This window comes from Petaurus breviceps, unplaced genomic scaffold (genome assembly GCF_028583685.1).
Source record: "Petaurus breviceps papuanus isolate PSGF00001 unplaced genomic scaffold, PetGlider_PUasm1.0 90925, whole genome shotgun sequence".
NCBI classification, from domain to species: Eukaryota; Metazoa; Chordata; class Mammalia; order Diprotodontia; family Petauridae; genus Petaurus; species Petaurus breviceps.
In genome coordinates, this window is record NW_027187380.1 from 30,151,760 (window position 1) to 30,163,877 (window position 12,118).

A 12,118-nucleotide genomic window follows, 5' to 3' on the forward strand; every position below is an offset into this window, starting at 1 on the left:
GTGTGTGTGTGTGTGTGTGTGTGTGTGTGTGTGTGTGTGTGTGTGTGTGTGTATGAAAGAGGAGCGAAAGTTCTCAGTTGAGAGAATGAAGAAGTCATGGGAGGTTTGAGAAGGGATAAAAAGGTTTGGAAGAGCAACCAAGAAAACAAGGTTAGTGACTTGATAAGGTGGGGTTATAGTGAGATTGCCTACCAGCAGTGAAGGCCTAAATTTGTAGTGGACTCGGTCAGAAGAGTTGTCTCATTTTCTCCTTAGAAGTAAAGGCAATGAATAGTGATCTAAGGCTAATGCTTGTCTGGGTCTAATAAGCAATATGGTAAGGGGGGTAGGGATTCAAGAGGGGAAAATATTTCGTGTGCAGTTAAATTGGTCAAGAGAGGTCAAGAGAGGGAGAAGAACAGAGAATGACTAGTGCATCTCTTCCATTTCCTTTATCTCCACTCACATGATCACTTGACCATGATTCAAACCCTCAGTCTCCATTCAGCTTCTGATTGGTTTTCTTGCTTTCTTTACACTTTTCCCAAAATAATTTTCCCAAAGCAAGATTTGGTTGTGTAATTCTCCCACTTCTTCATTGTTCCTTGAATAAAATATAGACTCTTCAGTCTGGCATTTAAGAGTATACACCTTCTAAGTCTTCTCTGTCTTTCCAGCTATGTTTTCTAATTATTCTCCTTTTTGAACTCAATATGCAGCCAGACTGGATGTTGTCAGGAAAATTAGCAGTACGCATCTTTTGCTATGTTATTTGCACAAGTAGTGTCAGTGCCCAGAATGAGAAGGAATTCTTCTTCATCTCCACCAAGTAAAATAGTCTTTTCATTGAGACTTAAACTTTTTTTATTTCCCCATGTTAGCACTCTTTTCCTCCTCAAATTATCTTTTTTTTTACTTGTGTGTATGATATATTCTCTCTTAGCTCCACACCCCTCAGTAGAATATAAGTTTCTTGAGGCCAAGATTGTTTTAGTTTTGTATCCTCATCGTTTCCTACAGTGTTTAGCTTATTTGGGATAGGTGGGGAAGAAACTTGTTTCATCAGTGTAAGGAATTCCAGGTGTGGAAACTCTTTTCTAATCTAATTTACATTGTCAGGGGCATAGAAATTTTAAGCAGCTTGACCTTGGCCACACAGTTATTATGCATCAGTCAGGACTTGAATCCAAGTTTTCCTATTTCCAATGCATGCTTTTCCTTCTTTAAAATAAATTTTTATTAATGTTTTTCTTTGTATCACCAGAGTCATTGCCTCCTGCTCTAAGAAAGCCATCCATATTATACATAATATTTTTTAAAGAAAAAAGAAAAAATTAAAATTGACCAATACATTTAAAAAATCTGAAAATATGTACAATATCCCACACCTGTGGCCCTTCAGATTCTATAAAGGGGAGGGTTCGGGGTGTCTCCTTGTGTCTCTTTGGGACCATGTTTGCGTAATTTTGCAAAATTCACTTTTAATTGTTTTCTAGTGTTTTTTTTCCTGTTGCATTAATTGTACAAATAATGTTTTATTGGCTTTACTTCACTCTGTATCAAGTCTTGGAAATATTTTTGTGCTTTTTTGTACTATATTTGTCATTTATTATGGCACAATAATATCCTATTACATTTATGTGCCACTGTTTGTTGAGCCATTCCTTGTTTAATGGGTGATTTACTTTGTTTCTAGATCTTTACTACACAAAAAGTGGTACTATAAATATTTTGGTGTATATAAGAACTTTCTTATTAATGACGTCTTTGGGAGTAAAGCTAGTAATGGAATCTCTGGGTCAAAGAATATGGACTTTTGGTAATTATATTTACATAATCCCAAACAAAATGACTGTGCTGGGCTGCAGGGTTTCACAAAAAATGCTCTAGAGTCACTTAGTCAAGTAAATAAGCATTTTATTAAGCAGTTACAATGTACCAGGCACTTTGGTAAATGGTGGAGATGCAAAGAAAGACCAAAAAAACATTACTGCCCTGATAGAGTTCAGAATTCAGTGGGGTAGACAACATGCAAAGAAGAAAGTCAGGGAAACGTGGAGCAGAAACATTCCAGGCATGGGGGAAAAAAAAAAGTGAAAATGCCTAGAGACTGGTGATGGAGTATCACATTCAAGGATCAGCAAGGGGGTAAGTGTCACTGGATCACAGAGTACTTGGAGGGGAGTAAGGTGTAAAAAGACTGGAAAGGTTGGAAGGGACCAGGTTATGAAGGGCTTTAAAAGCCAAACAAAGGATTTGATATTTGAATCTGGAAGTAACAGGGAGCTACTGGAATTGACTAAATAGAGAGGAAAGACCAGTAATTTAGAAAGATTGTTTTGATAGCTGAGGGGAGAATGTACTAGAGTGGGGAGAGACTTAAGGCAGGGAGACCAACCAGCAGGCTGTTGCAATAATCTAGGCGTGATGTGATGAAGCCAAGGTAGTGGCAGTATCAGAAGGGCACATATTCAAAAGATGTTATAAAGATAGAAATGACAGAGACTGCCTTTTACCTCTCTTTGTATTGCCACTACTTATTACAGTGGTGCTTAATAAATGTTTATTGATTGAAATGAGAAATGAAGGAGAGTGAAGAGTAGAAGATAATACCTAGATTGAGAGCCTGGGTGACTGGGAGGATGCTGGTGTCCTGAACAGTAGTAGGAAAATTAGGAAAAGGAGAGAGTTTGGGGGCGGGGGGGGAGGAGATAAAGAGCTTAGCTTTGGCCCTATCTAGCATTTTTTAAAGAATCTTTTATTTATTTAGTTTTAGTTTTCAGCATTCATTTTCACAAGATTTTGAGTTACAAATCTCCCCATCTTTCACCTACCCCATAATACGCTGAATACCCCTCCCCCTAATCTGCTCCCTCTGATATCCTTCCTCTTCCTCCCCCGCCCTCCAAATTTCTAGTAGGGCAAGATGGATTTCTATACCCCAGTGCCTGTATATTTTATTTCCCACTTGAATGTAAAAAAAAAAAAATAACATTTGTTTTTAAAACCTTGATTTCCAGATTCTTTCCCTTCTTCCCTCCTCACCCACCCCCACGGGGAAGATAAGCAATTCAATATAGGTTATACATGTGTAGTTACACAAAACGTTTCCATAGGAGTTATATTGTGAAAGACTAACTATATTTCTCTCCATCCTAACCTGGCCCCCACTTATTCTATTTTCTCCTTTGACCCTGTCCCTTTTCAAAAGTTTGTGCTTCTAACTACCCTCTTCCCCAATCTGCCCTCCCTTTAATCATCCCCCCTCTTATCCCCTTCTCCCCTACTTTCCTGTAGGGTAAGATACCCAATTGAGTGTGTTATTCCCTACTTATGCCAAATTCAATGAGAGTTCAGTTGACCCATTCCCTTTCACCTTCCTGTTCTCCCCCTTCATTGTAACAGTTCTCTCTTGCCTCTTTTATATGAGATAATTTACCATATTCTATCTCTCCCTTTCTCCTTCTCCTATTATATTCCTCTCTCACCTCTTAATTTTATTTATTTATTTATTTTTAAGGCATTCTTCTCCTCATTGGCTTTTTGGTCCTTTTTTGCCATATGAGTTAGTCTATTTTTTGAGGTGTTATTTTGTTCACTGTATTTTTGGGTCTCCTTCAACAGGCTGTTGAGTCATTTTTCATGATTTTCCTGCATCATTCTCATTTCTCTTCCCAATTTTTCCTCTACTTCTCTTACTTGATTTTCAAAATCCTTCTTGAGCTCCTCCATGGCCAGTAAACAATTCATATTTTTCTTGGAAACTTTTGATGCAGGAGTTCTGACTTTGCTGTCTTCCTCCCACTCCATGCTTTGATCCTTTTTGTCCCCAAAAAAGGGTTCTATGGTCTGATTGTGCTTCCTCTGCTTGCTTGTCTTGCCAGCCAATTACTTGACTTTTGAGCTCTTTGCCATGGTAGACCTCTGCTTCTAGAGTGGAGAGAGCTGTGTCCCAAATTGCTGGTGTTTTTGTAGTTGTTAGAGCTGTTGTTAGAGGTCTTAGGAGGGAAACCTCTGTACATCCACCACAAACTCTGGCACACTGGCTATGCACCCCAGGACCACGACACAAGACTGCGGCGCAGATCCAAGCAGGGCAAAGCAAGAGCAATTACCCTCTAATGGTCGTTTGGTCTGTGTACAATCTGCAGGCCAAGATCTCCAGAAGCAGCTACACAGCAGCAGCTGCATCCACTGCACCACCGAGCATCTCTCACCCCTTGGGGCAGGGGCCAGACCACACTCTTCTATTACCTAGTTCCAACAGAGTTTCTTACTGACCCTTTTCTTTTTTTTTTTTTTTGGAGGGCAATTTGGGGTTAAGTGATTGCCCAAGTTCACACAGCTAGTTTTTGTATTAAGTATCTGAGGCCGGATTTCACTGTGCCACTTAGCTGCCCCAAATCTATTTTTTTTTTCTTTTTTGGAAGGGGGAAGGCAGGGCAATTGGGGTTAAGTGATTTGCCCAAGGTCACACAGCTAGTTTTGTGTTATGTGTCTGAGGCCAGATTTGAACTCAGGTCCTCCTGATTCCAGGGCTGGTGCTCTATTCACTGCACCACCTAGCCACCTCGCTACTGACTTTTTTTTTTTTTTGTCTTTGGCATTTATGGGTTGAGAAGTCTGGAAACCACCACAACTGCCAGTGATTCACTCTCCTCAAGTTTGCTCTGGCTGGTTCTGTGCCCCTGATCGGCCCCGCCCCTGGTCAGCCCCACCCCTGGTCTGAGACTGCTTAGCCCCCAACCTGGTGTGATAGACCCTTCCTATCAGCCTGCCAAGCTGCCTTCAACAGGAGATTTGTTTGTCTCTGTCACTTTGTGGGTTTTGTAGCTCTAAAATTTGTTTAGAGTTATGTTTTACAGGTATTGGAGGTGGTTGGTGCAGGAGCTTAAGGAAATTCCTGCTTTTATTCTGCCATCTTGGCTCCCCCTATCTAGCACTTTTAAGTCTTAGTTTTTGGCAGTCACAGAGGAAGATCAGTTCACTGGTTTTACTAAGAGAGGCAGAAAGGGAAAGCTGGCTTAATCCATGTTTGCTGTTACTCAAGTATCATTCATTTTGACTGGAATCACAGATTGCTTCCCTGACCTTCAGTATCCTCAATGATGCCTTTGAGAGATTCATATAGGTTATGAATTTTTTTTACACCTCAGAGGATTTGGGGGATTTGACCTGAGAGAAGCAGTTCTCATAGTCCCTCACTTTTCCTCAAAAAGAAATGAATAAAGAATTGGCGTTTGGTTTTAAAAGTTTATCATATCTTGACTTAACTACTTTTTCCTTGAAAATTATGTTTCAATTTCAGAGGCAATAATGATAGTGGATAGAGTACTGAACTTAGGAAGATCTAAGTTCAAATCCCACTTCAAACATTTGCTTATGTAACCTCTCTGGGCTTCAGTTTCCTCTTCTGTGAAATGAGAAATTTGGATGAATTTCCCTTCTAACTCTAAATCTATGATCCTATGACCTTTTTAGATATTCAATCTCAAGATGTCAGAAGGCTTTTCTGTCCCAGTTCCAGAGGAGCAGAAGGGAGTTTTGAAAGTGAAAGAAGAAGACTATACTTGGGAAGAGGAATCCAACCAACCAGAAAATAACTGTTTTACCCAGGAGACCTTTCGGCAACATTTCAGACAGTTTTGCTACCAGAAGACAACCAGGCCCCGAGAGGCTTTGAACCAACTGTGGGTGCTTTGCTATCAGTGGCTGAGGCCTGAGGTGCATACAAAGGAAGAGATTATGGAGCTGTTGGTGCTGGAGCAATTTCTTACTATCCTACCCCAGGAGCTTCAAGCCTCGGTGAAGAAGCGGTTCCCACAAAATGGAGAAGAAGTAATTTCTATATTGGAGGAACTGGAGCAACAACCGAATGAACCTGGACAGCAGGTAGGAAAGAGAATGGTATCATGAAAGAAGCCATAAGGATGGGTGTAGCAATGGGTTTAAATTAACCAAATTTTGCTTGTAAATGGGTTTACTTAGTCATTAATTTTAGGTCTGTCTTGCTCCCTCTTTTCTTTTGCTGCATTGAATGCAACTCTGGTTTCTTTTACCTTTATCTTTTATCTTCTTGGAGAATGTACTTTATGGTCTCTTCTTAGGAGTGTAATTCCAGTTCATTCAGTGGTACCCTTACTACCTTTTGTTCCTAGATTTTAGATCTTGCACAAAGACTAGAAGAACACTCAGAGGAGACAGAACATCAGGGAGCACCCAAGGAGTCACAAAGCCTCCAGCTGAAGTATGAATCTCAGGATCCCTATTCCCTACAAGAGAATGGTAAGAGTTAGAATTTGGACTCCTATATTCTTTTGGAGGCCCTCTATCTGTACGCTTTCAGAAGGGAAGAGATCCTTGGACTCAAGTACTATTACATGACTAAGTCTATATCAAAAGAAATAGAGGACATTAGAATTAAAAGAGACTTTTTAATCCAACCTCATCATTCCTTTAAGAACACAAGAGATGAAATGACTTGTGCATCACTAATTAGTGGCAGAGTTGGAGCTAAAATTCAGGAAGTCCAATTTTTAGCCTAGTGTTCTTTTCACTATACAACATTGCATCAGTATATACAACCTAATTTTAATATTGAATAGTCTAAATATATGACTTGATGACTTTCAACAAATTCATCCCTTTTGCCACAGTAACTCCTCATTAATGTATCTACCTTTTATTCTTTAAATTTAGCAGGGGTTGTTGGTAATGCCATTGTATTTTAGTAGCTAGGAATAACTAACTTTGTCTTACTTATACTCTACTTTATAATTTTCTGTCTACTGAATCCTATAGTTTTCTTAATCGTGGTTTCATCTTGGACAGTCATGTATTGAGTATCTGTTACTTGTGAGGCACAATAGCAAAACTATATTCCTTGTCACCCAGGCTTATAACCTAGGTATTGTATTTGACTCTTCACTTTTACTTCCCATATCCAATTTGTTGCCAAATCCTGTTGACTCTACCTTTATAACATTTCTTGGATTTGCCTCCTTGTAATCTTGCCATCACCTGGGTGCAGGCCCTCATCTCCTCATGTACAGGGAAAGTAATTATTTCTTTTTAGATCCATGATAGAAGTATTGATAGAAGTAGCAGAATTTCAAGTCACATAATTTGTTTGAAAACCTTCCTGCCTCAAGTCTCTCACCCCACTCTAGTCCATCCTTCTTCAGCTATCAGAGAACTTTCTAAAGCATAGTTTTGATCATGTCTATTCAACCAACTCCCTATTACATGATCAAATATCAGATCCTTTGTTTGGCTTTTAAAACCTTTCATAACCTGTCCTCTTTTTACCTTTCTAGTCTTCTTAAACCTTAAACCTTAAACTTCTGTATACTCTGTGGTCTAGTGACACTGACTTCCTTGCTGTTCCTAGCACCTGACATGCTATCTCTGGACTTCTGACATTTTCACTGGCTGTTCCCTGTCCCTGGATCTCATTTCCTCCTTATCTCTCATGCCTTTCTTTCCTGGTTTCTTTCAAGCTTCACCTTCCGAAAACCTTTCCCAATCCTTCTTAATCTTAATTCCTTTCCTCTGATATTATCTCCAATTTATCATATATGTATGATATGTGTGATGTGTGTGTGTATATTTATATATTATAGTCATAGAGCTGATATTAAATCAAAATCAGTCAAAAAAATTTCTTGCCCTCAAGGAACTCACTAATGGGGGAGAAAGCATGCAAACAAACTGTACAAACAAGATACACACATAAAACATATATATGTATACTTTATGTAAGATGTATATCTTCATATATATGTAGGTGTATATGTGTATGTGAAATATATTTAGATGTATAGATATATAGATCTATAGCTGTTTTATTTGGACATAGCTGTTTGCATGTTGTCTTCCCCAGTAGACTGTGAGCTTCTTGAGGGGAGGGATTTTTTTAGGCTTTCTTTGTATCCTTTGCACACATTTCCTCTCACACAGCAGATGTCTGTTCTCTCTTCCTGTACGATAGTCAAAACAGGGGTCAATAGAGTCCTGGGATCAGACATTTTAAAGGGATGAGGTATTTCTGAGGTACTCAACCAGGTCAGCTATGTCCCAGGATCTTTGTTCCTTGACTGGTAGGTAGTGTAGACTGGTAGGGGTAGCAGGGCAGATGTCCAGACCCTGGTTCTGTTTTTGCTTGGTCAGCTCTGTTCTAGGATCTATTCCCAATGCCGAGTTGATGAAAATGTATAAAACTTCTTTCTTGGAAGAGTGGGTGGAGACTACAGATGTTGAATGTAACATTCTCCAACATCCTTACTTTGTGTATCATTTGGTTTTGTTTACCTGTTTTTCTTTGTTACAAGAGAATGTTCTATTGAGGATATAGGAGTAGAGAAGAAGTAAATATCCACATAGAAAAATTATATTTATGAAAAACAAAAAGCATCAATAAAACTTTATTTTAAGGAAAATTAATTTGTCCACTATAAACTCCTCCCTTACTCCATACCTCAGAACCCCTTTAACTGTCCTTTCCTTCTTTATCATTTCATTTGAATAAGAAGCCCTTCACTTCTCCCATCTCCTCCAGTGGTTCACCTTGCTGGTCATTTCCTCCCTCTCACTTTAATTTTGAACCTATCTACTAACTCTTTGCTTCCTGTTAACATGCTTAGGTCTGCTCATCCTTCAAAAACAAAAAATCACTGCTTGCCAGACTCTTAAAAAGAATTGTTTAAGGCAATATGGTGTAAGAGGAGGGTCATGAGCCATAACTGTCTCTGAGGTAACCGGAACCTATATCCCTGCAGCTCCTAGATTGCTGTGCTCTTATTGGCCTAACATCTGTGTTCATGTCCCCTGGGGAGCAGACATCTAGGGAAGCCAGGTTCCTCGTTAGGAAGAAGTTTGCCCGCCACTCAGCATTGTAGCCCCTGAGGCTGAAAGGCTGTGACATTGGTGGTGGTGGTGGAAGAGGTAGCACACTCTGCAACTCCAGAGCAGACAGGAGTCCTGGCAGCTTGTGATGAAACACTGGCCTAATAGAGAAAGGGGAGGAGAGAAGGAATAAGAGGAGCATGAGAACTAGCTACAAAACTTAAAGAGAGAGCCAAAGCAGGAAGATGCTGGTGTATATCCTCTGGGTATGGCCCCCACCTACATCCTGGACTCATTGGGTGTGTAGGAGGTGGACAATCACTTTTACACCATCTGCTACAACATGGTGCTCTTCTAAAACTACACCTGTGTCCAGATAATACTATATATATTAGGAACATCTCCAAATATTAAGAAAATATAATATATTTACCAAATCATTGTTAACAGGATTGTTGCTGACATTTTGGCAATCAGGCAGAACACTCTTGGACACTTACACTGAGTTCTGTAAAAAAATGACTTAAAGTGGCTTCCATTGTGTGGGTGGTATTTTTCTTAGCATGGAGCTATATAAAATGAAGTACCAAATTTAATGAAAAGGAAAGGAGAAACAACATGCAGATCTTGAAAATGCAAGCACTAGTGATGTTTCTTAAAAATTTGTGATTTTTTAGATAGAATAAGATACAATCTAGAGCTAACTAAAATTATTACAGATAGTCAAACATGCTGCTGAACAAGGTCTTGCAGTGGTAAAACGTGTTGACATAAGAAATAAAGGCAACACATATTGTCTTTGTATGAAGAATTACTTAGATGTAATTTATGTTACAGTAGTTTATAAAGGTACGGTGGACTATGGGGAAAAGAGAAAAGAAGCACTATCTGTGGCCAAATTTCTTTGCAAAGAAAGTCCAAAAGTTCACATTCACACTGATAAAAAAAAAAGTCAAAAAGTTCACATTCACACATAGATAAAAAAAAAAAGTCCCGGAAGAACAACTGTATATGAAAAGATGTTTTCATGACCTCTTTGAAATAAAAAGTTGCTGATAGAGTTCTGTGATTACTGGATTTCCAAAGAAGAAACAAGTTTCCAGGAAATAGTAGTAATTCCAAATCAAGCCTCAAAAAAACTTTGCTATCTTTACTGCTCTTAGGTGATCTGAGTGCTAGTATATTCATGAGACTATGGAATGAAATCGTATGTGAAACCTTGAATATATGGAACCTTAATTGGCTGCCTGCTGGTTAGTATTGAAATATAAGCAAATCCTGTCTCCCAGCACTCTTCCATCCTTAACCCTGTCTTCTTGTGTACATTTGGAAAGAAGTCTTTTATTGGTCTTTCTGTTGTTACTTCATTACTGTTGTTATCTTTGCCTGATACATTTATTTACTTTGTGCATTTCTGTTACTTGGGATGTTTGAGAAGCAAATAATCTCTTCATTTTTAGTTTTCTTTCTAAAAATGTTGCAAACCCGCCTTTTTTATTGAACAGTCTGTCTTTTGTCCTAGATGGTAAAGCTCAGATTTGTAGGATAGATTTCCCTGGGCTATATTCTGGGCTCTATTGCTCTTCAGAACACATTATCCCATCCCTTCTCCTTCTAGTCTGTGTGGAATAGTCTTGCATCATTTGAATGTATTTCTTTGTATTTGAAAGTCTTTCTTTGCATGGCTTGCAGAACTTGTTGGTTTGAATTGAAATTAAGTTTAACTAACTGTCTTGGAGTTCTCAACCTTGTTTTTTTGTTTGTTTTTCTGGGGATGATCTATAAATTCTTTCAGTTGGAATTTGATTTTCTATGGTCAGAAGTGCTGATCAGTTGTCTTTTATTATTTCCTTCATTATAGTGTTGAGGTTCTTTGTCCTGTCTGAGAGATCTTTGATCTTTCTTTGAGAATAGTATGTTTTACTTCCATAGTGAACATACTTCCTTTTTTTTAAGAATTTAGAATTTATTTATTTTTAGTTTTCAACATTCATTTCCACAAGAATTTGAATGCCAAATTTTCTCCCCATCTCTCTCCTACCCCCCATCCCAAGATGGCAAGCACACTGATTACCCTTCCCCACGTCTACCCTCTCTTATATCCCTGCCCCGTCCCTCCCTTAATTCCTTTCCCCTTTCTTGTATGGCAAGATGGATTTCTATACTACATTGCCTGTATATCATTTCCTGGTTGCATGTAAAAACAATTTTTTAATATTGGTTTTTAAAACTTTGAGTTCCAGATTCTCTCCCTTCTTCCCTCCTCACCGACCCCTACTGAGAAGACAAGCAATTCAATATAGGTTATACATGTGTAGTTAAGCAAAACATTACCATACTAGTCATGTCGTGAAAGACTAACTATATTTCCCTCAATCCTATCCCACCCCCTATTTATTCTGTTTTCTCCTTTGACCCTGTCCCTTTTCAAAAGTGTTTGCTTCTGACTGCCCCCTCCTTTAGTCTGCCCTCCCTTCTATTGTTGTTCCTCTCTTATCCCTTCCCCCCTACTTTCCTGTAGGTAAAATATCCAGTTGAGTGTATTATTCCCTCCTTAAGCCAAATCCAATGAGAATAAAGTTGACTCATTCCCTTTCACCTTCTTGCTCTTCCCCTCCATTGTAACAGCTTTTTCTTGCTTTTTATTATGTGAGATAATGTACTTTATTCTATCTCTGCCTTTCTCCTTCTCCCCATATATTCCCCTTTCAACTCTTAATTTTATTTTTTAGATGTCATCCCTTCATATTCAACTCACTGTGTGCCCTCTGTCTGTATACATATATACACACACAAATATATATATATATGTACACACCTATACATACATACATACATATATATATACACACATACACACACATATACATACACATTTACCTTTTCATGCTTCTCTTGCTTCTTGTATTTGAAAGTCAGATTTCCTGTTCAGCTCTGGTCTTTTCATCAAGAATGCTTGAAAGTGCTCGCTTAGGCAGCACATATACTAAAATTGGAATGATACAGAGAAGATTAGCATGGCCCCTGTGTAAGGATGACACGCAAATTCATGAACCGTTCCATATTTTTAGGGGAGGCCAGGTGGCTCAGCGAGTAAGGGCACCGGCCCCCAGTGTTGGGATGACCTGGGGATCAAATCTGGGCTCAGATACTTAGCACCACACCCAGAAATAACTGGCCATGTAACCTTGAGCAAGTTACTTAACCCCGATTGCTTTAAAAAAAAAAAGAATGCTTGAAAGTCCTCTATTTCATTGAATGTCTATATTTTCCCCTGAAGTATCATACTCAGTTT

General features: G+C 38.8%; 1 protein-coding gene, 1 non-coding gene and 1 pseudogene across 4 annotated transcripts in view; all 3 read left to right on the top strand.

Moving 5' to 3' along the window:
• The window catches only part of PGBD1 (piggyBac transposable element derived 1), a 32,922-nt gene that overhangs the window by 2,443 nt on the left and 18,361 nt on the right, over positions 1-12,118 (top strand). For all 3 annotated transcript variants that reach the window (XM_069076701.1, XM_069076703.1, XM_069076702.1), the window contains exons 2-3: positions 5,461-5,871; positions 6,138-6,264. In XM_069076701.1, the coding sequence (XP_068932802.1) occupies positions 5,476-5,871; positions 6,138-6,264 (523 nt within the window). In that variant the 5' untranslated portion in view covers positions 5,461-5,475. The remainder of the gene's footprint in view (positions 1-5,460; positions 5,872-6,137; positions 6,265-12,118) is intronic.
• LOC138152736 (1-acyl-sn-glycerol-3-phosphate acyltransferase epsilon pseudogene) lies at positions 6,602-11,604 on the top strand (annotated as a pseudogene).
• On the top strand, positions 11,786-11,892 carry LOC138152814 (U6 spliceosomal RNA). The gene has a single exon (XR_011166203.1). It is a non-coding gene; the product is annotated as a U6 spliceosomal RNA (small nuclear RNA).